Here is a 27,601-nt window from a genome sequence, read left to right on the forward strand (position 1 = left end):
GAATTGAAGTAGAGGACGAGGCCATGTTATTGTTGTGGGTGTTGGGGCTGTTGCTGTGACCTGAATGTGACAATCGCCACTTTGTTCAAAAACGCTGTTAATGCAATGTCCCTGCACGTGGCCTCCTCCTGAGGTGCCTCCAGTCAGGCGGCAGGGCTGAACAAGTTCTGTTATTCCCAGGGCCTGTTTGCTCACAGCTGGCTCCGGCAACACCATTTTTTTTGAAAAATAAACAAGCGTAGTTAAAATAAAGAGATTTGTCCTTTTGTTAATTTATCTGAATTAGATAATCACGTTTCTTGAAATGTAATTTACATTTTCAAAGTGAGTAACGATAAACGTTCAACATATTTACACAGTTAAAGATGATGACAGGCAACTTCTGAATATAGAGCCAATACCTTCAGAGCAATTGCTGGACACATACAAGAGGAAGATTGCTGATGAAGGAAGGCTTTTCTTGGATGAATTTCAGGTTTGTCATTGGCTCAAAATATACCACAGATTTGTAGCCAGGTGGTTGGAAGAATTGTGTTCTGGAGCATGTTTGAAGTATATGCACTGGTTATAAATAAATAAAAAAATAAGAATCTAGAAAATTGAGTGAATTCTCATCTAAGGTCAAACAGGCTTCAGTTAATTTTGCTACCAAGCTCTCCTCATTGTAAGGTGATGGTACTTCTTTTTTTTCTCCTGAAGGTGTTTTTCAGCAAAAGTATAAAATACACAGTCTAAATACTTCTCATTCTAAACTATCTTTTAATGCATATTTTTAGTACCCTGTCTTACTGCATAGCCATGGGGATATAAATAATACATAATTGTGGTGATATATATTATTCATATTAAGGGAAAATAAATTTATTTTAGATATAAGAAATATATGAAGTGGTATCATATGAAACAGAATGTTATCTTCCAGACTCAGTAGTACCAAATTGCTTCCATATGCATTTGACTGTAAGTAGAAGCTATTTTAAATATATGCTTACCTAATAAAAGAAATATTGTATTTTACAGAGTATTCCTAGAGTTTTCACTAAATTTTCAATAAAGGAGGCCAAAAAAACCCATAATCAGAACAAAAACCGTTACATTGACATCCTTCCATGTGAGTATTTGTTACAATTTTTGCACGTTTTATAAATATTTGTTTTCTCAGTGCCTTGAGATAATAGAATTATTTTGTTTTAAATGATTTAAACAGATGATCATAACCGTGTTGAGCTCTCAGAGATCCCAGGAGACCCAGGATCAGACTATATCAATGCAAGTTATATTGATGTGAGTGACTTCTACTTTAAAAGTCTTAGGCACTATCGAAGAAATTCTGTAGTCTGTACATTTCATGCATCAAACACCTTTGAGGATTTCCATTTGAGTTCTTCCCATCTTTGTAATGTATTCGGTATTATTGGACTGTTGCATATTGAATTTATTTTTAAAGTTGCAAATCTTTTAAATTGTTCATGCTTCCTTTCTAAAAGTTGATAACATTGTACTTTTTATAGGGCTTCAAAGAACCAAGAAAATACATTGCTGCACAAGGTAATTTTTAACCTTAAAAGAATATGCTTTCTTTATTCACCCATTTTTTGTTAGAGAGTGGTAAAAAAGTATTAGCAAATTTAAAGAAAAATTGAAAATCTGACATTTTGAAATTTAATATGAAAAAGTTGCCAATGAGTTTTTGCTTAGGAAATTCTGTGAATATTAATAAATTGTACTTCAAAGGCAGATTTCTCATGATGTATAATTTTACACCAAAAGTTTTCAGATTTCACAGCTATGCATTAAAGATATATATGAGACTTATAAAATGTTGTAGCCTAATGGCTGCAGTCATAATGAAATCAAGCATGTGGCTGTTATCTGCATGATCTATGGTAAGCTTTTCAGACCTCATAGCTAAGCACGTCAAGAAGGCAGGTATTTTTTCATGTAGCTGCACTCTTTGAAAAACTGCCTTAAATATCTCCTGCTAGGCCCCAAGGATGAAACCATGGATGATTTCTGGAGAATGATCTGGGAACAGAAGGCAACAATTATTGTCATGGTGACTCGCTGTGAGGAAGGAAAGAGGGTGAGAAATATCCATCCATCCATCCTTGAATCCATCTATCCATCCATCCATCCATCCATCTTTCCATCCTTCTTTTGTCTGAAAACAGAATGGGTTGCTGTGCCGTGGTGAATTACATTTTCTTCTTAGTACTTTGTTTTCATTCTTTGCTGTTCTCTTGTTGTGGCAGAACCTATGTTGGAAAGCATGCCAAAACAGTGTTGCCTTATGGAATTACCAGTCTTATCAGAAAATGTCACTTTAGTCACAGCTATAAGTAGCAGAGGGTGAGCTTCCAAATTACAGCTAATAAATCCAGAAAAGGGCCCAAGGTAGAAGTCTAGCTCCTCACAGACCTGTCATAAAAGGTATGGTTTGTATTTTAATCCTGTCTATTATCTTCTGATATCCTGGCAATGCCCTCAGTAAATCCTAGACAGAAATTTTTTTTTATCCATTGTCTTTGCCCTTCCTTTAACTGGAAGATTTGGTGCTTCTGGCTTGCTTTTGTTCCTTATTCCAGGAAGAAGGGGAACTGCTGTTCTAACTGCTTTTAAAGATGAAAATGTTGGCAGTGTACAGATTTACAGCATCCCCAAGCTGATGTTATAGGCAGGCAGGAGCAACATCCCTCACTGAAGACTGAAAAAGAGGCCATAGAAGTAGCTGCAAACTTTTCTACAGCCTTCAGGCAACAGCAACTGTAACTGTTCACTTTTTCAACTAGTATTAGGATTTTTTCCCCATTTATGTTCCAAGTTAAATTCCACGGGCATAAACTTCAGGTCAGAGATCTGAATTGTTGGATATTTGGAATTATTTAGTGCTGACTTCCTAAACAGTGACAGCCTTTTCAGGAGAGGAGAAGACCTGTGGGAAGTTGGAAAAACTGTACTGAGTTGCTGTCTATTTTAAATCAGACTTTCTTTTAGCTCTCAGCTCTCTGCCACTTTGCTGTCGTGCTGCTCACCTAACTTCGTATCTTCATAGAACAAATGTGCCCAGTACTGGCCATCAATGGAGAATGGCTCTGCAACATATGGGGACATCATTGTGAAGATCAATGAAAGTAAAACATGTCCAGACTATGTCATTCAGAAACTACACATCACAAACGTAAGTTGATTCAAAAGTGTAAGACTGACTGGAATTGGAGTGTCTATTTGGAGTCTGTAGGTATTGTTGAGAGATCCTTTTAAGAGAAGACTCAGATATCAATGGAAGATGCTATGCTGTTTTTCCCTAAGCAACATAAAGTTTAAGAGAAAACTTCTTAGATGTAGGTGTCATTCCTTACAAATAATATGAGTCAGACATATTTCCCAACTTAAAAATATATTTTCCTTAGTACTCTGGAATCTACATTTAAGAGGAAACTGTTAATATGCTATTAAGTAAGGAAAACTCAATACACTGTGGTTTCCTTAGATATTTAGCTTGTTCTTTAACACAGAAATTTTACTGGTTTATGTGTATCTCAGCATAACCTTCTGCAAGTAAAATCAATGTGACTCATAAAGCACCATTATCTACCCTTGTGATAATTGTACAGTGGGAAGATTACATATTCTGGTAATCTCAAGTGCATTTATAAATGTAAGTGTTTTAAAATTACCATTTGGCTACGTGTAGAATCATTAAGGCTAGTTAATTGCTCTTTTTTACACATCTGAAATCACATTAGTTGCTCTGTGCATAATTGAGAACAATATTTGCCATGTAAGGCTAAATGCTCCTCCAGCCCTTTGCAAAAATATTTCAGTGAGGGCAAATGGAGCGTAAGTCATAGCTAAAAGCATTAAGACTCAAAGAGTAAATCTGCTGACAGATCTTCAGCAAAATAGTCAAGCAACAGATTCCATCCATCTTGATCCATGGTTACAGCTGGAAATTCCTATTCTGCTGTCTTATGTTGCACTAAAATTTACTCAGGAGGTGGTCTGATTAAAAGCAAGTTGTAACTTAGTGTCAAGATGGTGAAAATATCAGGATGTTAAGAATTGACTATTAACAAAGACATTACTCTGTGACTAGAACAATCTGACATTAAAAATGAGATTGTTGCAGGTTGAGGACTGATATTTTTAGAGCTATCTGCTCTCTGTTTGGCTGACATCATATTAATATAGATAAAACTGATATTTGTTGTGGAATTTAATTTGAGTGGTCCCTGGCGAGAAAGCAGAGACTTCTGCAGTTCTGGTGGAACAGTGATGTATAATTACTGAAACAATGGCAAATAACTGTATGAATAACTGTGCCACAACTGGATAATTCAACTTTGAGTAAGAACTCGGGGGTAAATTACTGGGGAAATGCCCATATAGCCATACTAAATCTTGGCCAGTAGAAGAATACCATTGAGATGTCTTTCCTGTTTTGTTTTATAATCATGGTTATCAAAATGCATGTCCTCTCTTTTAATTTAGCAGCAACATATGAAAGTAAGACTCAAGACTTGACATGCTTTAAGCTTTAGTCAAGTGACTTAAGAGAGTCAGTCTCATTGAAAATCATACGTTTTCTTCTATCTACTTCTAAACAGTAGAAGCCTGAGTTACAGTTTAAATTTTTTCTCTCTTTTTTTTTTGTTTTTTTTTTCTTTCTTTTTTTTTTTTTTTTTAATCTGTTGTACTCTCAGCAGGCTAATCCTAGGAGATATAAGAGAGTTACCAACCTGTACCCCTTGAAGTAAGCAGAACTATACACTGGCCAAGTTGTTTATGAGTAGCGTGGGGAGACATATTGTACTCTGGATCATAGGCTAACCTGAGAAAAAAGTATTTTTAGCAACACTTTGAACCTCCTGCTTGTCCTCTGTTGGAGGAGTTGTGTATTCCTGATTCATGGATAATTTTTAATTAAAGTTGAATATGAAAAATGTCATAACCTGAGAGACCATTGGGATTACAACATTACAGCACACTGTCTGAAATTTCAGTTTCAACATTTGATGACTGTTGCCCTTATTTTTCTTCTGCTTTGTATATCTGCACTTGATTTTGGCTTTGTGTGTGTGTGTGTGTATATATATATATATATACATATATATATTAAAAAACCCCACACTTCACTTTGTCTAGGGAAGAGAAAAGACAGCTGGAAGAGATGTCACTCACATTCAGTTCACAGGCTGGCCAGACCACGGAGTCCCTGAGGATCCGCATTTGCTTCTCAAACTCCGACGCAGAGTTAATGCTCTCAGCAACTTTTTTAGTGGCCCAATAGTGGTTCATTGCAGGTAAATATATATTAGTTTTTTAAAATTATGTTAGATGAACATGAAATGAAGCTATTCAGAAAAGGGAGCTGGCAAAGATATTTGGCTGATCCCAAATTTTGTGACTTGCTTACTTGAGAGTGAGGCAGCCAAAGATGTATAAAAATGCCTGTTTTCTGAAGGATCTGAAGGATATTCAGGTAGATACATTCTGAGGATACACAGACTTTTGGACTTTTGGAAAGCAGCCAGGTAAATGTTGGGCTACTCTAGCTATAACCACCATGTTTGGCAATATTGGCCTTTACTTTCATTAACAGATAATTAAAATACAAACTCATCATTGTTTGTGTTGCCAATTAATTTACAGCAAGAACTGTTTCAGTTGCTTCATATCCCATTGTTACACATTTGCACTTTTGCTCTCTCACTGACTGCTCCACTCTGAGTGGGACTGGGAGATGCCATTCCCTCTTGAAAATCAAATCCCTTTGTGCTTTGCAGTGCTGGTGTTGGGCGCACTGGGACATATATAGGAATTGATGCCATGCTGGAGGGGCTGGATGCAGAAGGCAGAGTCGATGTTTATGGCTACGTTGTGAAGCTGCGTCGGCAGCGGTGCCTCATGGTTCAAGTAGAGGTATCTCACTAAAACTCCTGTCACTTAGAACTCTCCTTTGCTATGGCTTCATCAGTATTTCTCAGAAGTGCGCTGCTCAGTCCTGGGTACTGCTACAGTTCAGTTGAAGTTGTTCATAGAAAATATAGCTCTGAAGAATATTAAGAGAGAGAAAAAGTTTCAACACAGTTTTTCATTTTTAGAAACTTCAACTTTTTAAGTTTAGGCTTTAAAAAAAGGAAGCCAAGAAGGACATTTTAGATTTGATAATCCAGCTTTTGGCATACAATTCGCAAATGCAAAATTGAGCTTGCATAGTGAAACTTAATTTTCAAATTCTAAAAACTGTCTGTCTAGGTGGGATTTTCAGTTGAGTTGAGAGTACAACAAAAGTTAAGGGCTGATGCAATGCATGTTTTTAACTTACTTGTTTTGCAGATCTTTCAAATCTCAGTTGCATATTTCTTGAATGACATTAGATTTATTTGCAGAACACTTTTCATCCAACACACTATATGTGTTCCAAAGTGTCTAATTTCGGGCCACTCTGATTTTTAATACTTGTATTTAATGCCTGTTCAACGTTAATGCTTAATATTATTAATACTAATAGCATCATGGGAGTAATAGTTTCTTATAATGGTTTTAAAAAGTGATATGGTTTTGTTTTTGTTTTTTTTTTTACTCTTTAATAAATTCAATTTTAAACCTTTTAAATGGGAAACACCAGTCACAGTACATCCTTATCCATCAAGCACTAGTGGAATACAATCAGTATGGAGAAACAGAGGTCAGTCTCTCAGAACTGCATTCCTATCTTAACAATCTGAAAAGGAAAGATCCTCCGAGTGATCCTTCTCTGCTGGAGGCAGAGTTTCAGGTAAATAAGCATTGCACTCTAGTGCCCCTACCTCCCACTTACATTAGAAAGTGCCTTGCACAATAGTCCTGAGATAGAGATACCATACATAATAGATCACTTCTGTGGTATTTTATTTCTCTGGCACAGAAACAGTTTCTTTACCTTCATGAAAAAGCTGTAAATTAATGAAATTTTATTCTTGCTTTTGATATTAATATTTTTAAAAAAGATGGGGAGCATAGAATGATTACTTGTGTATATGTGAATGATTTCCTGTGCCATCATACATGATATAGCAGGCATTTTTAAACTATAGTCCAGATGCGACCAAAGTTTAAAGAATTAAAGTAAGAAGTGAGGCACTGGGAGATGATGACTGGGTGTCCAGAGGTGACAATGATCCCAGGAACCATTTTAATCAAGCATAATACCAAGCATCCTCTTTCTTTAGAGATTACCTTCCTATAAGGGGTGGCGGACACAGAACATTGGGAATCGTGAGGAAAATAAAAGCAAAAATAGGAATGCCAACATAATTCCATGTAAGTATTTTCCATGAACCTTCCCTTATTGTATCTGTTATCTTCTGTAAGGAAACCTACTAAATTTTGAAAAGATAAGGACAGTAAATTACCTTACTGAGATGTATTTGATTAATTTTTTCAACACTGTAATATTAGAAACTTCTCACAGTGTTTTGAAAAAGAATAGTTTTTTTAAAAGTGAATTATTGGGAGTGTTTAAGTTTATTTCAAATAAAGTGGCCTTTGTTCTGCAGTCTGTTGTGAAAAGACTGGCCTTTATCTATTTCCCCCCCTGCACATGTGGCAACAGCCCCTCTCTAATGCTATACCTAAGCACCAGTGTGGCGTGACAGTGACACTTTGTCTCATGCAGATGACTTTAACCGAGTGCCGATCAGGCACGAAGATGAATGCAGTAAGGAGGGTGAACGTGATTCAGATGATTCCTCAGATGAGGACAGCGACTGTGAGGAATCAAGCAAATACATCAATGCTTCCTTCATAGCTGTATGTATTTAGAGGATCCACTATAAGTATTTCACAAGCTTTTAGCTAAAACTATATTCTAGCTTGAACTCTTATTCTCTTACTGGCTTCACAAATAGAATAGGATTTACCTGAATAAGGGAGAAAGATCTGGCAGTTGATTGGCAAATCCATTTATAGTTTTAATCATCAAAATCTTCTACATTTTGCTGCGGTAATAAGATGAAACTTTTTCTCTTACATGGCCTTAGACTGTGCAGTCACAAATAGTGAGACTAAACATAGAAACACTTTTTTTGCATGTGTGTGTTATGTTTAAAACCACTAGCTTTCAGACTGGCCTCATGATAACATGTATTTCTATTAGTGGGCATCTGCCTAAGTACAAGTTGATCCATATTAATGTTTTCCCTGTTAGTGAACTGTGAGTATAATTACTCACGTATACAAAACCCTACTAGTGAAAATTGGGGCCATCAGTTTTTTTGGTATCATATATACCTCCAAAAGAAGGAGAGCAGTTATTGGTCACTAATGAAGTAACTGATTTTAATGGAATTGCTACCTAAATTCGATTTATCTAAATCCTTTAAAATGCTGCACAGTTAGGATATATGTTCAGGGTAAATGTATTTTTACTTTTGGGTAGCTCAGTGTGAACTGACTGGTACACCAACTTTGTGTGGTATAAACTCAATTTCTTAGTGGTCAAATTAAACAGCTGTGTAGAATTAAATGTTTTAGCCCTTAAAAATATGCTGTGCAGAAAATGGCAAGGTGAGGTCTCACCCAATGCAGCATGAGTATACCTTGTTGTCAGTCTGGAAGTGATACTGTTGTTAGGAGGATTGAGTTTAATGTCATTTGTCTTGTTGAATTCCTGTAAGACCATTGCCTACTGCAATAGGCGTATTTTCCCTATAAACAAAAGGGTTCATTAGTTTATTTCACTGGGTATTCTTTAAATGACAGTGAGTTCTGTTGCTTGACAATCACATTTCAAATTAATTTAAGAAAAAAATGTTAACAATTTCTTTTATAGGGTTACTGGGGTCCAAAAGCCATGATTGCAACGCAGGGACCACTGCAGGAAACTCTCTCTGACTTCTGGCAAATGGTCTTCCAAAGAAAAGTCAAAGTCATTGTTATGCTGACAGAGCTGAAAGAAGGAGATCAGGTGAGAGCATCGTCTTCACACTGACATATTAAGGGTCCTCTCTAGGCAAAGAAAACACTTCACTGCACTCTCTCATTCCCTTCCTCCAGTTAAGCTTGTTTCATAGGATGAGGAATTTGGATTTCCAACATAATTTGTTCCATTATTTACCTTCTTAATTTACTTTCTAATGAAATTTACTCTTGAGGCGAAGAGTATATGATGCTATATTTTAAAATACAGTGACACTCCTACTACTTTAACGTCAATACGTTCTGTAAGTGCATGTGGAAGATAAAATAAAAGGAGGTTTGAATGGTAAGCACTGACTTGTACTTTCACCCATTTTAGGAACTCTGTGCACAGTACTGGGGAGAAGGAAAACAAATGTATGATGGCATAGAAGTTCAAATGACAGATGTCAACTGTTGTCCTAGCTATACCATACGTGCATTTGATGTTACACATCTGAAGGTAAAAGTTTCATTGCAAATTCCAAAAGGAAGTTTTAAATTTGTTTCCCTGTTATAAACTTAGCCTAAAGAAAGAAAAGGGACAATTCCCACTGCACTTACCTGCTGGTCTAAGAAATGGAAATATTTTTCTCTTCCCCACCAGCAGCCAATCGTGATAAATGCTATAAATTATCTCAATTTTCCCATTTAGTGAGTCGTTGAGATGGTGGTAGTGGAGTCTCAGGACGTCAGCTGCCTTTTGTACTTTGAGCAAAGCTTGGATGTCTACCTACCTCATATTCATGAGGTAGAACTCACATCACCATGCAATTTCTCAGGAATATAATTTTTCTTTTGTAAATCAGCTGCAACAGATGTACTACGTGAATCTTTACTTTAACCCGAACATTGACTACATCTCTGCTGCTGTTTTTCAGACGAAAGAAACACAGAAGGTGTATCAATATCAGTATCACAAGTGGAGTGGCTTGGATGTGCCAGAAAACCCCAAAGATTTAGTCAGCATGATTCTCAACCTTAAACAAAAAGTCCCAGCCAGACCAGTCACTGAGGACAACAGAAGTACCCGCAGTGTCCCACTTGTCGTCCACTGCCGGTGGGTCTGAATTCAGCACATAACCTAGCTCTAAGTTCTGGGTATATATGGCAACCACAGTTTTGAGGTGCCTACCTTTTCCCACAAGCCTTTCCATATGTCTGGAGACTCAGCTCTCCCTAGAAGATTTCTTGAATTGCTCAAGCTTGACCTTTTTGATTATAGTGATGAAAAGTGAGCACACATCTCTTTGGCAAGCATGGTCATGGAGTAGGTGGTCAGAGCTAGCTGCTCTTGCTTGGTACATGTATTTTGAGAAGAAATGCTAGGTCAGGGTGCTCTTGTAGCATACTACTAATGGGGATCCAGCAGAGCTTTTGGGTTTCTCTCTCGCTGCCATACATAAGCCCATTTTTTTAGGACCATTTCCAGGAATAGCCTTGCATACCATCTAAAGCAGAGGATAATCCTGCTAACAGCTGTTGAGACTGTAAGTCTGAAGCTTCTAATTTCTCTCTTGCCCCTTAAGTAGCCACGTGAGATCCAGGTAGCCTCTAGATAAACTATGTCTTGTGTGTGTCCTACAGATATTCTTAATTGTAACAATTTCAGTCCAATAAAAAATGTTTTGGAAATGTAATTTATTATGTAGACTTTGAAATAAATCTAACATTTAGTCAGAGGACTTGCTGATTTTACATTTTAAATTTACTTGTACATTTTACATCATCTCCTAGTGATGGATCACAACAGAGTGGTGTATTTTGTGCTTTAATGACCCTCTTGGAAAGTGCAGAAAAAGAAGAAGTAATAGATGTTTTCCAAGTAGTAAAAGCTCTTCGTCGCACCAGGCTGGGAGTGGTCTCCACCTTTGTAAGTAAATCTTAGGAGTCTGTGAGATGTCCAGAGCTGCAATTCTGTAACATCTTTGTGGCAGGGTACATATTACAAAATTACAAATTGTATAAATCGATGTGTCTGCCGTTGCTTCAGGGACCTATGTGCACAGTGTCCCTTAACTTCTGCAATTAGGAGGCTAACTCCATTTCACAGGCTAGCAGCCATCGACTTGTTTAAATCACTCTGAAGAAATTGTGTCTCTGTGGCATACACTGTGCATTTACTAACAAACCAGGCCTAGGTGTCATCGATATGGGGCAGGTTATTATACGGCTTTCCTAGACTCCTTACAATATGTGTTGTTTATAGCTTAGGTACTCTAAACCCCATGTTTCTGGTACTTTGTGAACCAAGAGGGTACTGAGTGATTGAACTCGGAAGATCATGCAGGCAGTTACAGAGACATTACATACACACGAAATCAGAATAAACCATAGAAGCAACACTCTGTACACCAAAAACTGTAGAAGCTGCTTCATATGCAGACTTGCATGTTCAGCTGCATGTTACATTTCTACAATTTGAGAAAACAGAGAAAGAATGGGTTTATTCTTGGGCTCTGAACATTCCATTCATACTAACTTTTTCTCTATATATTTAAGGAACATTACCAATTTCTGTATGACACCATTGACAGCATCTACCCTGCACAGAATGGACAAATAAAGAAGAACAACCAGCAGGAAGATAAAGTTGAATTTTGCAGTGAAGTAGAAAAAACAGATCAGGAAACTGATTTGATAACTATTGATCTTACCCCATCAACGCCAGAGGAACATGAGTTTTCTGAAGTATGTGATGATTTTAAGGCTGCAGATAGCACTAAGGGAACAGAAAGCTCTACAAATGGCCCCACAACTGCAGTTCTGACTTAGAAGCTATACTAGAAAAAAGTGCTTTTTCATGTGCTAAAATCTTAAACAAAATAAGAAGTATAAGATTTCTTCTTCTTCCCACCTGTTTTTTGGAAAATGTTTACTGTTATATCAATTTTTCAAAGGTAAAAATTTAAAGGAATACTTGAAACTTGTAGAGAGTGACAAAGAACTGTGAAAGTTTAATTTTTGTGTAGATTTGCATTTAATACTTCTTCAGAAACTTTTTCACTATTTTTATACATTGTCTTTTAAAAATATGTACAGTGTAATACTATGCTGAGCAGTGGAAAGAAAACTTTTTTACTTCTGTAACAAGGAGAAAAGCAACTCAGAACAAGATTAGTGTGTTGCAAAACCAGGTGTGTCTTCAAAACTATTAGCAGGTAAATTAACCTGATTGGTAAGCATATATTCAAGCATTTCAGGAGTGCTGACCAAGCACTGCTTTAATAATACTCCGTGGAACTTGTGGTACTTTGCCAAACAGTTTTAAGAGCTTATAATTTACATCATCTGGCAATTCCAAAGAATTCAGGTTTACAGCGAATCCATAAGTCGTCCTATACCAATGTGGAATAGAAATTTTTGCATTTTTCTAACTTGCCTCAAGGTGTCCTTGTTGCTCCACATATATTATTCTGAGATTTCAATGTTAGAGTCAAAGAAGAGTTTGGAGATTGGCATTTGAATGATTGCAACGATTCTGATAGAAAACACATTCTCTTTACTCTTAGAGCTTAAAATACTGCGAGCTTGCACTTCTATTTCTTACGCTTACTGTTATTTAAAGGGACTGCTTCCACGAATGCATCTGGCTTGTTTTCAGAATTGGAAAATACTTAGATGCTTTTCCTCCAAACCTTGTAGATTTTAATTGGTACAGGATTTTTTTTTTTTTTTTCATTACAATGTTTTTTATGTTCTGGTATTTTTACTATTTTTTGCTGGATTTTAGCCTACTGTTTTTAGAACAAATAAAAAAGATAATTACTTGTTGACAAGGTGGAAATTATTTTGTTCTGTTGGACTCTGCAAACTGATCATTTTCTTCTAAATGCACAAAATCTTGTGCTATCCCATACATGGATAAAATTTACAAATTTCAGTAGGAAACCACACCATTTAATTCTTATAAAACTGTGTGTGAACCCAGGTAAGTGTCATGATTCTCTCATCACAGAGGAAGGAAACTTAATTTTTCTTTTGCTTCAAGTCATTAAAGGAACAGTCAGTCAACAGACTCAGTGCTCCTAATTTCTCACTGCGTATTCCTAATCTCTCTTTACAAAACGTAATTGAAAATACTTAGAGAGAGGCATGTAAGCACATGTACAGTCACACTTGGTTAAAACATTAATTTAATGCTGCTGTTACTCTAGATCAAACATTTCATTCACAATTATCAGCTCAGACAAGTGCTTCCCGGCAGTCTTGCTTGAGTAAGTGGCAGCAAACAGTCACAGAGGCAGTGGGAATCCCCTTGACTGTCAGCTGAACTACCTTTTCAGCTGAAGCTGTGTTAGATGGCAAACTAACAAAGCTGAGGGGGTCACTTCTGGAGGAAAAGCTCTTGAGACTAAATGTGAAGGTAATCTAAAAAAATTGTAGGCCCAAAGCCTGTTGGCTATTTTAAGAGGAACATGTCAAATATCAAATTTGGCATACCTTTGAAGATCAAAACAATAAAAAGCCTTGGATGCAGATCGACTCACTGCTCCTTTGATGATAGAGAACAACTAATTTCTTCTTCTTCTGAGATTTGGCCACTGTAAAGCCTCTCTAGGTAGTTCAGGTAGTAAAATAAAGAGGTCAGTGTAGCTACCTATTGTAAGAGTGTAGAGACAGAGGAGGCTAGTCACACTATTAGGAATAACGGAAAATGTTTCCCAAATCAAAAATTAGGCTCAAATTTTCATTTTGTGTAAATCTGAGGGGACTCATGCACTTCAGTTCCTTGCAAAATGGTTCCACAGCTTTTTAAGCTCCTGCAGCACCTGGGCTGCAAAAATTCTGGAGGATTTTATTTTGCTTAAACTGTTTTCCAGAATGATTTCAATGTTCATTTGATGGCTTTTTTTTTTTCTTAAATGCATGCCATGTTAACACTTGATTTGTGCATGCATTTTGAAAGAAAAGTCCTGAACTGTTAAATTTTGCCTCATGCGTGTCTTCACTGTTAGCCTAATCAGGGAAACAGAGCCTTACATTAAAACTGTCCTCATGTGCCTAGTGTAAAACAGTTTTAGAGTAAAGTTAGTCACAAGGGGATAAACTGAGCTCTTGGCTTTTAATTATTTTCAAAGTAAATAACACTTTGTGCAATTAAATCTCATTAAATCCCAGTGTGACAATTGAGGGCACCTGTCTTAACAGAGCTTAGAGGTTCTGATTGCTTCTAGGAACTCTCTACGTATGTACCGGGGATGGTTTTTTGCCTTCTCCATCGTCATTTGAATTTCAAAAATCCACAAGGTGGTGACACAGAGCTTGTAGAAGAAGGTCATTATGCTGGATGCTCCATAGTCACTTGGCTTATTCACTTGTAGGCCTAATTTTATATCTCCCAGGAATACAGTGAAGCATATTACAGGTGAGGCGTGAAGCCCAAGCTAATAAGCTCTGCTAGGAAACTGCTCTGGCTTTGTTAGGGCAAGAACAGCATGGTAGCAGGCTGGAGAGTGGCCATAGCCTAAAAGCTGAGAAACAAACACGCAAAGTAAGGTGCAAAACGTTTATTTTCTCAAGTAGAGCTAAGGTGCACAAAGGCTGCTAACCACTGCCTCAATCTAAGAGTTAGCTGTTGTTTGAAAGTGTTTTATAATCTGAAGTCCCGGATAAAAATAACTAGGCAGCAGACCAGCTGGGAGAGGACTTTGAGCAACAAACGAGGGTAATCAAGGGCTTATGTGACCAAAGGGACTGGATTTCTCCCACAATATGCTGGGTAGAAGCTGATAGAAAAATGGGTATGGAAAAGTGACGGTGCTGTGTTAGCGGAGTCCAATGTGGGAAGTTGGGGGAGAGGAAGGATCACAGAGCCTCCACAAGATTCTGCTTGGTCAGGTAACTGCAGTGGAGAATGAACTGTGTGTTTGCTTTTGTTTAGATTTTTATGTTTCTTGTGCTCTGTAATGAATAAGGTAATTACATTAAAATCTTTTTCAGAGATGGTACATTATGAATATCAGCTGTGTCATGATTCTTGAGGTAAATGCTATACAACACAAAAAAGGCCAGCCCACTGAAGTGTGGCAGTCAGGGATGCTGTTCAAGGAGATGACAAAAGCCCTATTGCTTTTCCACACCCCAGCTTCCACTGCTGCGTTTGTGCCTGCTCCTTTTCCCACCCGTACGTGCAGCCGGCGTCCATGAACTCGCCCTCTCCACTTCTGAGCCGGCTGATGCTCTCAGAGCCTGCAGCCCCCAGCGGCAGTGAGCTCACTGCCTGCTGGGGAAGGGAGCACTTTCTTCCCCTTGCTCTAAACTGACCAGCTGGGAAGGAGCTGGTGGCCACACGCAGGAGCCCGAGGGGCTGGACCACTCATGGAGGGTCCCCACTTGCCCCTGCCCCACCTCTCATTGCTACCATTAGCACATCACTGGGGGGGGGGGGGGGATTTTGCTGAAGGACTGAAGAAAGCAGTGGGTTTCAAGCTTTGCTGTGAAACAGGAAACCTAAGTTAAATATCATATGAGAGGCACAAGCAGAGCCGGATAGCGAGTCTGTGACACATGGCGGTGTTGAAGCTAGGAGCTACAAAGGGAAGTAAAATGTTAACGCCACGAGCCATTTGTTTGTGTGAGATGGCAAAGAAAGGAAGAAGGAGTAGTGGCTCAAGACAGGTGTCTCATTAAGCTGGATATTGTATCCTTTATTTAATGTTCCTCAGAAAAACTCTCCAGTAGCAGTGGTTTTCTCTTTCACATGGCATCTTGCTTTTGTAAATGCCCAAGTTTTTTGACATTGTACATTCTCCAGATTGCCTCTAAAAGAATATCAGAAATTTACCAAGGGCTTTACACAGCTGTACCACAGGTATTTTTCTATATGTAAAGCAACTGTTTGCCAAGAACCAGCACGCTGCGTTTTAGACTAGGGAAAACCAAAATAGAAGAAAAGGAAAGTTTCAGTTACAGAGTACAGCACATTTCTATATGCATCAGCTCTACATTAGAAAAAAACACAAGTCTTCTGAAGAAGAACAGAATCCAATAATTTTACAGGTACAGCAACATAGAAATAAAGTTTTATAGAAAAGCTTTATAAGTCAATCTTTCTTTTCAATGCAAATGAAAGGAAGATGATGACTACAAAAGTACTAAGCAAGTTTATACTAAAAGATCTCCTTTCTAGGGACAAATAGATAATTATTTAGGAAGGATACTTAGTATAAGTTATTGTAAAATATTAGTCTCATTGTTTTAACCTTAGTGAAAAACAGGTTTTTATTAAACAGTTGTGTCCTCAGACTCAGGGTTGTCAGCATCAGCAATGCATAATGTTACTGAATTTTTGAAATTAACATAATAAATCTTTTTCAGAGGAATAGGCATATAACTATTTACAACTGGGCTGTCTCCTGAATCCCACAGCTGCACACCACCATGGCTGGCAGTACTAATGTAGTCATAAGCGTGACTCAGAGGAAAAAGTGAAAAGGGAGTTTACTTTGGATCAATTTTAGCACTCAGTATCAAATTTTTGGTTTTGGAGATGAAACCTCACGATAGCCTGACCTTGCCTGGCCGTTAGCTGAGGCCCAGAGCTCGCACACATCAACACTTCATAGAGTCCTTGGGTGTATTTTCAGAGCTTGCCCGCCAGGCTGTGCTGAAACTCTTCGAATGCCTTATGCTCTGTTCAGAGCGCTCCTGCAATGCATTCAGCTCGCCTGGAGCCATTTGAGGTAATGAAGATGACATTTGTTTATACAGCACTGCAGAGATTGTGTCTGTCCAAGACTAAACACCAGTTCAGAGTGAGAGAGCATGTGTGTGCATGCATGTGTGTGTGCATGCGTCATTCATAGCCTTAGGTGTGAGATCACAATCCCAAACAGAAATTGATGAGTTGTTGACTTGGCAGCTGCTTGGCTTAAAAAAAAAAAAAAATAAAAAAAAAATTAGGAGAAACAGGGATGACATGGTGGGCCTGTGCTAACTTTTTTGTGGGTTAATGCAGCACTGAGACAATATTGGATTGTGTGGCTGATGGGCTTTGTAAGAGTAGTTTTCAAAAATGAATTTGCAAAAAATAAACTACAGATGAGGTACAGGAGACTGCATGCATACAAAGTGCTTGTATTGTCACAGACTAAATCTGTGCTGGCAACAGTGGCTACTAAAAAAATTATTTGTCAGGTCTCCTGATGTTGCAATAGAAGTCAATGTGCATGTTCTTCAATTGCAGAGAAAAATGGTAAAAAAATGACAATAGAAATGCAGACGTTTGGCAAGAAGTGTCAATTTTAATTTTTTTTTTTTTAAGAAAGAAATAATGAATCATTTTTATCCTATTTTACTAATGTTAATATGTCATTTTGAGAATAACAATATCTTGACTAAGTTTAGCACTGTACTTCCTTTTTCTCCTGCTCTTTTCTGAAATATTTAAATATATTATTTTTAATATATAGTTATGTCATTGAAACCACTTCAAGACTAGAACAGTTCAGTATCGTTGTGTTTCCTTTTTCTATGCTGCTTTCTTAATATAATTTCCATTCAGCAATAAAATGAAATTCTGACTTCATGTATTGATTTAGCATAAATAAAGTTCTCATGGAACAGGAATTCAATTTCTTAAATGACAGTAATAAATTATTCCATAAGGAGTTATGTCTCCTTCCAAAGAGAGCGAGGTGTTTCCACTATCAAATAATGTCTTGCCCCGCTCCAGTCCCAGTGGAAAGACTCTCTGTGGCCATGCAAGGTGGACAAGGCTCACAGCTTCCCCCTGCCAGCAGATAGCCCTACTCTCATCTCCACAGTCCAATTGGTTCAAGTCTCTAACTTTTCTTTTTGTAGCTCTTGCTACAATTACTAAACAGTGGCCTCTTCCTATTTGAATATTTATATCAACTTTCTAGGTTTTCTCCTTATTTGGGATATTCAGCATTTCATTGACTTGAAGAGCTGTTTTCTGCAACAGCCTTCCTCTTCCCTCCCAGACGCTATCCCCATCCTTCTGGTCCCTTTTCCCCCTGTCCTGGGTGCCAGGAAGCAGAAAGAGCTGGCTGCCCTGCCAGGGAAGCGGAGACCAGTTCGAGGGTGAAGGCAGGCAGGGGAGGAACAGTACCCTCATGGGCACAGTCCCACAGTGCCCCAAAAAGGTGAGCAGAGCAGGTCTGGTGACGGTAACCAGCATCAGACAGCCGTCCACCGCTTGCCAGTGCAAAGCGATGGAGCAGGTCTGAGGCCAAGGAGTCATGGTGGTGAGGCAGGCTCAGCCATGAGGTAGACCTACAGCACAGCAAGTCTAGGCAGGGCTCCTTACCTTAAATGCCTCTTGTTTCCTGGCCTGTGTCAAGATACAAGCTTCTGTCACGTCTTCTTTTCTCATGGTCTTGGACTTCAGTTTGGAGTTGCTGGATATGTAAAGTGCGCATGCCACGTGGCTAGACATTGTGGAAGTTGATTACGTGTCATTGCGTGGCGTTTTTTGGAGTCTGTGACATACTGCCTCATGAAGACCTCGTACCAGGTTGATATAGTAGGAGATATCAGCACGGCATCTCAGCAGGTGAACTGTTGTATCATGGTGCATGATTCCACAGGCTCTGCTACGTTGTTTCTGAAGACTGCTGGTATTTTAGGTCTTACATGTTTAGATGCTAGGAAAACCGTTGACCCTTGTAAAATCAATGCCACAGGATGAGTGCCAACTGGATATTTGGACTAAAACTTGAAACTTTATTGATAAAAGGTACTAGTTTTTGATGATCTGTGCAGAATTTAGAGTTAAGAATTAAATACATAGAGGTGAGAGAAAAGCAGATTAGCTGAGTTCCTTGACACATAGATAGGATGCTCATGCATACATTCGTTCAAGGCCCATTTCTACTCTGTGAGCTACCTCTGCATCTTCTGCATCCTAAGTAAATCCTCCCATCATCTAGTCAGCTGAGGTTTTATTTTGAAAGTTTACCTTAGGCAAGATAGAAAAGAAATAGCCACAAACCAGGTATCTTGTTCTCAACATTTCCATCTTGCAGGAAGAGCTTTCTGACAGTGTTTTGTGACAGTCACAGTTTCAAGCTTGCTAATTTTGAATTCCTAATTCAGTACTCTGTGAAGTCATGGACTGTGCACTGCTGCACAGAAATGTATTAAGAAGCACCACATCTCATTTTTTGGTCTCTTGTTGAAGGACAAAGCTACATAACGTACTGTATAATCGCTCTTGTTTTCTGAGAGAGCTGTCTCTCTCTCTTTGTTTTTAAGAAATGAGAGAGTTGCGATACCAGTTACTCCTCCTTTTTTGTCACCTGTGCCCAAACAAGGAGGAAAAACTTCCTTGTCCCAATAGATGGATGTATCCAGACAGCATCACAACTCATGACAGGCTACAGTGCAAACAGGTGGTTAAGTTTTGGGTACAGTAATTTTTTGGTCTTAGCCGGTTTGAGTTTTAAAGACCTTGAAGACGAGGCCACTGTTCTAGTCTAATACATAGGTGCCAGGCTCTATTATGAACTGCTGACGTGTGAAACGGTGGTCTCAGACCTATTCATATGGGAAAAGTCTGTTTCACTGTTAGGGCAATAGCAGCGCTCTGCAAATTAAACTGCTTGCCATACATGCGACTGGACAAAATGAATGTAGATTGGTTTCAAGAGTATCAGGGGCCATCGACTAGGTTTTGCGTACTTGTCAAAGTCGTCTGGTGCATACACTCCATAGCCTTCCTGTAGGCTCCTCTTTGTAGTGAGGAGCTTCATTAAGCCAAAACAGAGCAGGCACGAAGCCAGCGGTGGTGCTAGCTGCATGACAGGACACTTCTAGCAGGAGACACTGTTGGAGAAGGAGTAAGGCAGCTTGAACTGAGATGACCACATGCTCATATGCTCTTTTTATAAAGAGACGCTCAGGAGTCATCAAATGAATGCTATTCAACAGCCATTTCAATCTCTTCTCCCTTTTCTCCTCCAAAGTCTTTGGATGGAGCAGGTGGGTATGTTTTTCCTTATATTTATGGAATTTTCTTTTGCTTTGGTTCTTTTCTGCATTGCACTTTTAAAAATTGCATCTAGCTCTCTATTACTTAACTTCAAGCTTTTGCTTGTAGCTAAAAATATAAATAAATCAAGAGTTTGTTTATTTTAATTCCTGGTGCTGTGATTTTTTTCATCCAACTGTCATTATGAATTAGTCATTTCTTTGCTCAAAACCATCAAGTACAACAGCATCCAAGGTAAATACTTCAATAAATCAAGTTTGATAAATTAAATAGTTATAACTTCAAAAATCTAAGATAAATAGGAAGGAGAGAATATTTTTATAAGGTTTATTCAGGTTTCCTTGACAAAGGCTTGATCTACAGTAGACATCCCAGCCAGTACTTTCCCCTGCAACCTGACACTCTTGGCTGAGAGACATCACAAACGCAAACGAGTGAGGGTGTGATGGTAACTGCTCTGAACAGCTACAACTGTGTGTCAATGGCTCCTCTGAAGTGGCTCACAGTCAGAGATCACATATAAAGGGCTGTTAGAAGGTAGCGTGAGTAACCCAGCCCAGAAGCTAGAATGGGATATGCTTCCACGGCAGGGAAGTGGGCTGTGTGCAAGAAATAAATCCAGGTGTCCAGCTGTTCTGCTGGACTTCTAAATTGGAAAAGGGCACACCAGATTTAGTGAGGAAGATTTTTTTTTAGCCATTTATATAATTTTATAGCAGCTTTTAAGGAAAAAATTGCAGCAGGTACTAATAATTTCTATGGCAAATTCATAAACTTATGTGATAGGAAGGAACACATTCACTCCCTTTGCTCCTTGTGCTGGTTCCCTACTTGTTGTCCTGTAAAACTGAAGCATACATATTCTGTAAGGCTGCCCCCCTGTTCCTCAAAAGATCAAGGCAGCTTCCTCATAGAGGACTGAACTATGCAGGCCCAGCAGTACATGTTATAACAAATATCTGAGCATTCACTGTTTATCTAGGACTAAGGAGAGCAGAAGGTTATATTAAAGAAAAGAAGAGCAAATTTTCCTGCTATGATTACTTTGAGGTAAAGGATGAGCCCAGTATGTCAGAGTTTAGCACTGGAAAGGAGAGCTCTGGAAACTGCAGATGTCTTTTTCTGTCTAAAGAGGGGATGCTGTGACAGTAAGTGTGTCATCTTAGCTCTCTGTTAAAGAGCATTTTTGATGACATTAACCAGACTTTGGAGGGCAGCTGTTATGAAGTTCAGCTCAAGAAACTGTGCTGCCTCAAGGCCTTGGAGCAGCCTTTTTACTTTTATGTCTTGGCTAATGAATAGACTGCCCTTTGGCATCTGTTATATAACCCAAGAGCTTTTTAAGCCCAATGCATTTCACATTCTCTTGAAAAACAAATTTTTTGACCCAATAGGATAATGCGTGAGTAATTCCCTGAGTTATAGCCTTCCCTGAGTTTTCCCAGTGTGGGTTTTTGTTCACAAAGCACGTTATGAGTACAGGGAAAGCAGTTCCATGGACAAACTTTTTTTGCAATGTTGCTTAAAAGTGTCCAGTGATGTCAATATGATCACACCATTCTTCTGAGCTAGGACTCTGTCCTACATCAACTGAAATTAGTGGGATTGTTTCCAATTATTTTGCTGTGCAGTGAGTTGGGGTTTAAGAAGGGGAAGCAAGTATGAATAGATTACATTCAGTATATATTTTTTTTTGCTCTTCAGTACCAGAGATACTGACACTCACAAATACTGCCTCTACGCAGAAAGTTTCCTTCCTGTAATAAGCTCTTCTGCCCAAAACCAAGGGGAAAACAGAGGTCATCTACAAAAAAATGTGCATTTGGCACAATACTGTGCCTTGAAACTATTCAGTTCTTGGATTCTGCTGCCTGGTAAGTGGAGAACAGCACAGAGTGTGTTTGTGCTGGACTCAGTATTAACTTTCACATTCTGTTTCTTAAAGAAAAAAAAAGGTACAAATAATAATCTGTTTTAAGTTTTACCTGGAGCCCACTGTTACATTGGTCCTCAGCCAAAAGCAATCTAAGAATATGCTTTCCTGCTAATTTGGTTCAGTGATAAGATCCCTGCCAACAGTATATAGTGGGGAAACTGTGGTTAGCCTTGATCCTTGGCAAACAGGCATGCAATTTGAACAGCAAATGCGAAATTCCTATTGACCTGGTTATACCATTTTTGAGAGTCTTACACCTGTTTCTTTTCCAATGCTCTCTTCCTCTGCATCAGTTGTTTCCTGGGATTTTTTTTGTGCATGTAAAAGATCAAAGCAAGAGGCAACATGAATTTACTCTTAGAAGTGGCTTCTGTTATATCAAGATTCAGTCTGGTAGATTAAAAATTGGCATGTAATAAAAAAAATCCCCCAAACCATCATCACAGATACAACTTCTGCTACATCATGGTTTATTTTTGGATAGGGCTAATTACATGAGCATAGTTGGAGAACACACAAGTACCTGTTACAGTGTCAGTGTTAAGCAACAGGGAAGTGTAATTAAATGTGTTGTTCTGGTGGGCTTGAAACCTATTTGCAATCAAGCAAGCCATTGAGCTTTTCAGCAGATTTGGCACTCTCCCTTCAGAAGAGGTCCAGTACTGGGACAGCAGCCATGTTCCACTGCCACTCTTGACTGAGGTGCATTGACAGAGACATGTGTGGGAGATTACACAGGGTCTGCTTGCACCAAACCTTGCTCTGGCCAGGATTAATCTCTCATTTTTATGAGCACTAAATTTCACCAACATTTACCTCCAAATGAAAAAACTAACAAGAATGTATTACTAAAGCAAATGGACTTTGCTTTTTCTGCATAACTAAAGCAGAGTCTTGTTTAATCTTTGTTGTCTTGGATGAGGAGAACATGGTATCAGGTGCCAAACTTTTCGTGGCCTCCTGGATGTACCTGAAATTAACTCTTTGAGAAGAAAATGGAAGTGATGAGTCACACATTGGTTTGTAGTTTCTTTTTATCTCCCATATAACTAGGGTAAAACTGTCAAAAGCTTGAATGTTATTAAGAGTCTAGGTACAATGTATGTTCGCTGAAATGTGGGTATCTGAAAGCATCGTACAGTGGAGCTCAGCGTAGGAGCTCCTCAGCTAATGCTGAACCAGTGAGCTTGGAGCTATGAATCAGACGCAGCTTGGCAATGTTATTCCAGCAGTCTCATTAGAATTAATTAGCCTGGCTGAGAGGCAAGACAGATTTGCCTGGGCAGACTGCGAAGACAGAGCAGCTATAGAGCCTGGTACCTGAGCAAGTTTATTTGGAGCAATACGGAAGTGCTATCAGTGCTGAGAAAATTGTACTGACTTAAATGGGTGCCAGATCACACTGTTTATTAGATCACTTGTCTCAAAGACACATGCACAAGGCTGTATCTAAAACCAATAGTTTTGCACCTGTGATTTTCCTTTTTGGTACAGCTTCAAGAGAAGCAAGAGCCTGAGTATGCTTGCTTGAAAAACCATTCTCTATGAGTTCAGCAAAAAAGGTTAAGTTGTATTAAAGCAGTTCCCTTTCCCATCTCACATGCACATACAAATATTAAGAATGGAAATAGAAGTAGGAACACAGATATGTATCAAAGTATCAAAGTAGAGATCTCTAAGATTGATCCATACACTCACTCATCTATAATAATTAGATGTTACTTCAGTCGAATCCTTTAAATGAATGTTTGGCAAACAGTATGTCTGTATTTTATTTCTGAAGTCTACATAGCTAAGTAATAGTTAAGCATATAAACTCACATGCATTAGCTTCCAGGAGAAAGGACTTTGGGAACATAACCTGATGTTAAGACCTTTCCAGGTAATGTGAGCCTTTCATCTACTGGGGTTCTCTTGGATCAGAGCTGTTACTGCCAGGCACTGTAACTCCAGCTTTGAGAAAAGACGACTGACCTGGAGTCAGTGACCTGTGACCCACTAGGGAACACTGATGGAGGCTTAGCTCCTTCCTCGACCCTAGTCTTCCTGTGTGATTCTGGGCAAGTCACTCTGGGAAATAAGACAGAAAGGCTATTTGGTAAGTGAGGACTATAATACTTTGAAATAGTGTTAATTATTGTGAGATAAAAAAGCATTGAAAGACTGTGAGGTTATCTTCAGTAATGGGGAACAAACAAGCATTTTAGAAAAAAAATACTCTTATGTGGCTTGTTTTTATGGGAATCAAGGAGGAAGCAGGACATAAATGTGAGCAAAAGGAAGTGTTTTATACACACATGCCTATAACTGATGGGATCAATAAAGAAGAGTTGCTATGGTAGGCTAATCCCCGCCCATATCCTTCACATTGTGCAGTTCTATCTTGATCTTACAACAAAGTCTGTGTTTCATAGGTGAGACTTCTGTATAGCTATATATGCCATGCAGCTGCTGCTGTATTATAAAGTACTCAGGGCTAGATGCTGCAGTTGTTTGGCAGAGTGAGTGCAAAATATGAATTAGACTTTTGGAGCTATCCATTAAGTTTACATGTCTGTTTCAACTCAGTTAATGGAATAAAAATCCGAGGCTGAAGATCTCAGCCAGGAATCTCTGAAGAAATACAAGGTAAGATTTAGGTAGCTCAGAAAGTAGCAGATAATGCCTACATTTTTCTGTGCAAAAATGTGCTGTACACGTTCTGTGTTAAAAAAAAAAAAAAAAGAAAAAACCCAAACACTTTTACGAGAAGCAACAGTAATGGGGAGACATGTTAACAGGAGTGCTGATTCATATCATTAATATGGGCAAGCAGGAATTGTGGAGAGTGAAAGAGCTGTTGGAACATGCTTTTCTTGAGAACACACCTAAATTAAGAGGCTGTCAGAGACATGTGTTTCATAGTGTTGGCAGCCCAGGTGTAACAAATTTCCAAGATGACTATTAGTGAGTACTAACAGCTAAAAAAGCATTTCTAATTTCTTGCTGAATATGGAGACTTAAGTGTCAAGAGGAACAGGGGACTGTAAGCGGAAGTCAGTCGGGATACACATGCAAAGTAATGCCCATTAGCAGGGAACACATAAATGACTTCCAGACACGATGGGGTTCAAATCCAGTGATTTGATTTAAGAAAAAGAACTAGTAGGGGAAAGATCATCTTATACTTTCCTAGTGCAGAATTCTTTTGCTTTCCATGTCAAGCTTTTTGTCTTGGACAGTGGATTTTGGATCTGGTTTGGTATGGCAATTCCTACCCTCCTGTATTTGTTTTTGTTTTGATATACATTAGAATAATATTAATTGCATTGGGAAAAACCACACAGAGTCTCCTATTATTTTTCTTTTCTGAGTTTTTCAGTTATGGATAAGTTTCTTACTGTAATGGAACCAAAGAGATGATAGGATTTTATTTCCTGAATGTGATTGATCAATACCTGAGAAAATTACTTCTTTATTTCACTGAGGCCACTTTTCAGAACAGAAGTAGGAATTAAGTATGACTTTCAAGAATATTTGTCAACTTTACCACTCTGCTCCTTTCAGTTAGTGGCCAATGATCTGCAGTGGTAGAACATTCAGGCACATGACACAAAGGAAACTAGATCTTTGTGCACTTTAAATAACTTTTAGGTATCTTGCTAGTAAAACATTAATTTTTTTCAAGTTTGATTTTTTTTTTTCCCTCATTTTTTTCCACCTGGAAGTTCTCTCTGAATTTTAAGTAAGGGTTGAAGAGAAAAGGTAGAATTTTTGATGCCAGACATTAAGACAGGGTTCAAGGATATATATTTTACCTGTTGACTTATTATTGGCAATGTTTATTATGAAAAGGTTAAAATGGTGGTCAGTTTGGCTACTTTCTTTTCAACAGACAGCCTCACTCCCACCTGCACCTATGGCATCTAAAGATGTGAGATTCATGCTACTGATTTTTGAAAAACATTTTCTTGCACATTAAAGAAGTATTTTCATTGATAAAATGCTGACCCATTCACAAAGCAGGGCATCAAGGCCAGTGAAAATTATATCACTCAGACCTCAAAAATGGAAGATCCCCAGATCACATCTGGAATATCTGGATTGCTTTTTCCAGAAAACACTACGTAAATCACTGGTGCTGGTACCAGAACTCTGGCCAGCCAGGCAGATCAGGTAATGTAGCTCCATGTTAATCAGGCTTGAATGCTCGTGGTTTTTTTGTTTTTTGTTTTTTTGTTTTTTTTTACAATCATTCTGTACTCCACACTTTTATGTAATTCTACAAGTTTTATTGATTTATGAATCTGATTTATAGTGTTAATTAAAATTGTGTCTGGCAACACTTTGGAAATACACGTTATTTAGAACCTGTGTGAAAAACCTCTGAAGGACGAGGGAACATTCATTCCCATGAGTTTTCCATGTGTCTTTCACATGATGGTTTGCAATGATGTGCAATAAGTTTCAGTAGGTATTTGAGCAATACTTGGAATCTGTATCTGTGGTGTTTTCTGGGAAAAGACAGCATCAGAAATGAAATTACAATCTGCTATGTTGTATTGGGTTTGCATGGCAAGGTTTTAGTAGCAGGGGGGCTACAGGGTTGGCTTCTGTGGGAAGCTGCTAGAAGCTTTCCCTATGTCTGACAGAGCCAATACCAGCCGGCTCCAAGACAGACCCACCGCTGGCCAAGGCCAAGCCCATCAGTGACAGTGGTAGTGCCTCTGGGAGAACAGATTTAAGAATGGGGAAAAAACCTGCACAGCAATTGCAGCCGGAGAGAGGAGTGAGAACATGTGAGACAAACAACCCTGCAGACCCCCAGGTCAGTGAAGAAGGAGGGGGAGGAGATTCTCCAGGCGCCAGAGCAGATATTCTCCTGCAGCCCGTGGTGAAGACCATGGTGAGGCAGGCTCTCCCCCTGCAGCCCGTGGAGGTCCACGGTGGAGCAGATATCCCCCTGCAGCCCATGGAGGACCCCATGCCGGAGCAGGTGGATGCCCAAAGGAGGCTGTGACCCCGTGGGAAGCCCACGCTGGAGCAGGTTTTCTGGCAGGACTTGTGACCCCATGGGGGACCCACACTGGAGCTGTCTGTACCTGGAGGACTGCAGCCTGTGGAAGGGCTCCATGTTGGAGAAGTTCATGGAGGACTGTCTCCCATGGGAGGGACCCCACACTGGAGCAGGGGAAGAGTGTGAGGAGTCCTGCTCCTGAGGAGGATGGAGTGGCAGAGACAATGTGTGATGAACCGACCACAACCCCCATTCCCTGTGCTGCTGCGGGGGAGGAGGTAGAGAATTCAGGAGTGGAGTTCAGCCCAGGAAGGGCGGGTGTGTGTGTGTGTTTTAAAGATTTGGTTTTATTTCTCATTATCCTACTCTGATTTGATTGGTAATAAATTAAATTAATTTTTTTCCCCAAATCGAGTCTGTTTTGCCTGTGATGGTAATTGGTGAGTAATCTCTCTCTGTCCTTATCTCGACCCATGAGCCTTTTGTTATATTTTCCCTCCCCCGTCCAGCTGAGGAGGAGAGTGATAGAGCAGCTTTGGTGGGTACCTGGCATCCAGCCAGGGTCAGCCCACCACATATGTGTCTCTGACCACTTAAAAAGAATTTGCTAATGTTATCTCAGCTAGATAGACAGTAGAGGACTTCTGGGTCCTAATCTTTCCTCTAATATACTTTCTAGATAACACTTGTCATGAGTGACTGTTCCTGGTGTCCGTGTCAGGCTCACAGATCCTCATGATCCCATGGCTATTCTTTTAGATGTACGCACAAA

General features: G+C 39.0%; 1 protein-coding gene across 3 annotated transcripts in view; it reads left to right on the forward strand.

Annotated features, from left to right (window-relative positions):
• PTPRC (protein tyrosine phosphatase receptor type C) overlaps positions 1 to 14,891 on the forward strand; it is a 70,228-nt gene extending 55,337 nt beyond the window's left edge. For all 3 annotated transcript variants that reach the window (XM_030033069.2, XM_030033070.2, XM_041127674.1), the window contains 16 exons: positions 360 to 475; positions 1,021 to 1,111; positions 1,208 to 1,284; positions 1,512 to 1,548; positions 1,986 to 2,083; positions 3,053 to 3,178; positions 5,146 to 5,303; positions 5,787 to 5,922; positions 6,632 to 6,781; positions 7,215 to 7,305; positions 7,661 to 7,794; positions 8,816 to 8,950; positions 9,281 to 9,403; positions 9,822 to 10,000; positions 10,678 to 10,813; positions 11,443 to 14,891. In XM_030033069.2, coding sequence (XP_029888929.1) covers positions 360 to 475; positions 1,021 to 1,111; positions 1,208 to 1,284; positions 1,512 to 1,548; positions 1,986 to 2,083; positions 3,053 to 3,178; positions 5,146 to 5,303; positions 5,787 to 5,922; positions 6,632 to 6,781; positions 7,215 to 7,305; positions 7,661 to 7,794; positions 8,816 to 8,950; positions 9,281 to 9,403; positions 9,822 to 10,000; positions 10,678 to 10,813; positions 11,443 to 11,715 — 2,060 coding nt within the window. In that variant the 3' untranslated portion in view covers positions 11,716 to 14,891. The remainder of the gene's footprint in view (positions 1 to 359; positions 476 to 1,020; positions 1,112 to 1,207; positions 1,285 to 1,511; positions 1,549 to 1,985; positions 2,084 to 3,052; positions 3,179 to 5,145; positions 5,304 to 5,786; positions 5,923 to 6,631; positions 6,782 to 7,214; positions 7,306 to 7,660; positions 7,795 to 8,815; positions 8,951 to 9,280; positions 9,404 to 9,821; positions 10,001 to 10,677; positions 10,814 to 11,442) is intronic.
• The last annotated feature ends 12,710 nt before the right edge of the window (positions 14,892 to 27,601 follow it).

Source organism: Aquila chrysaetos, chromosome 12 (assembly GCF_900496995.4).
Source record: "Aquila chrysaetos chrysaetos chromosome 12, bAquChr1.4, whole genome shotgun sequence".
NCBI lineage: Eukaryota > Metazoa > Chordata > Aves > Accipitriformes > Accipitridae > Aquila > Aquila chrysaetos.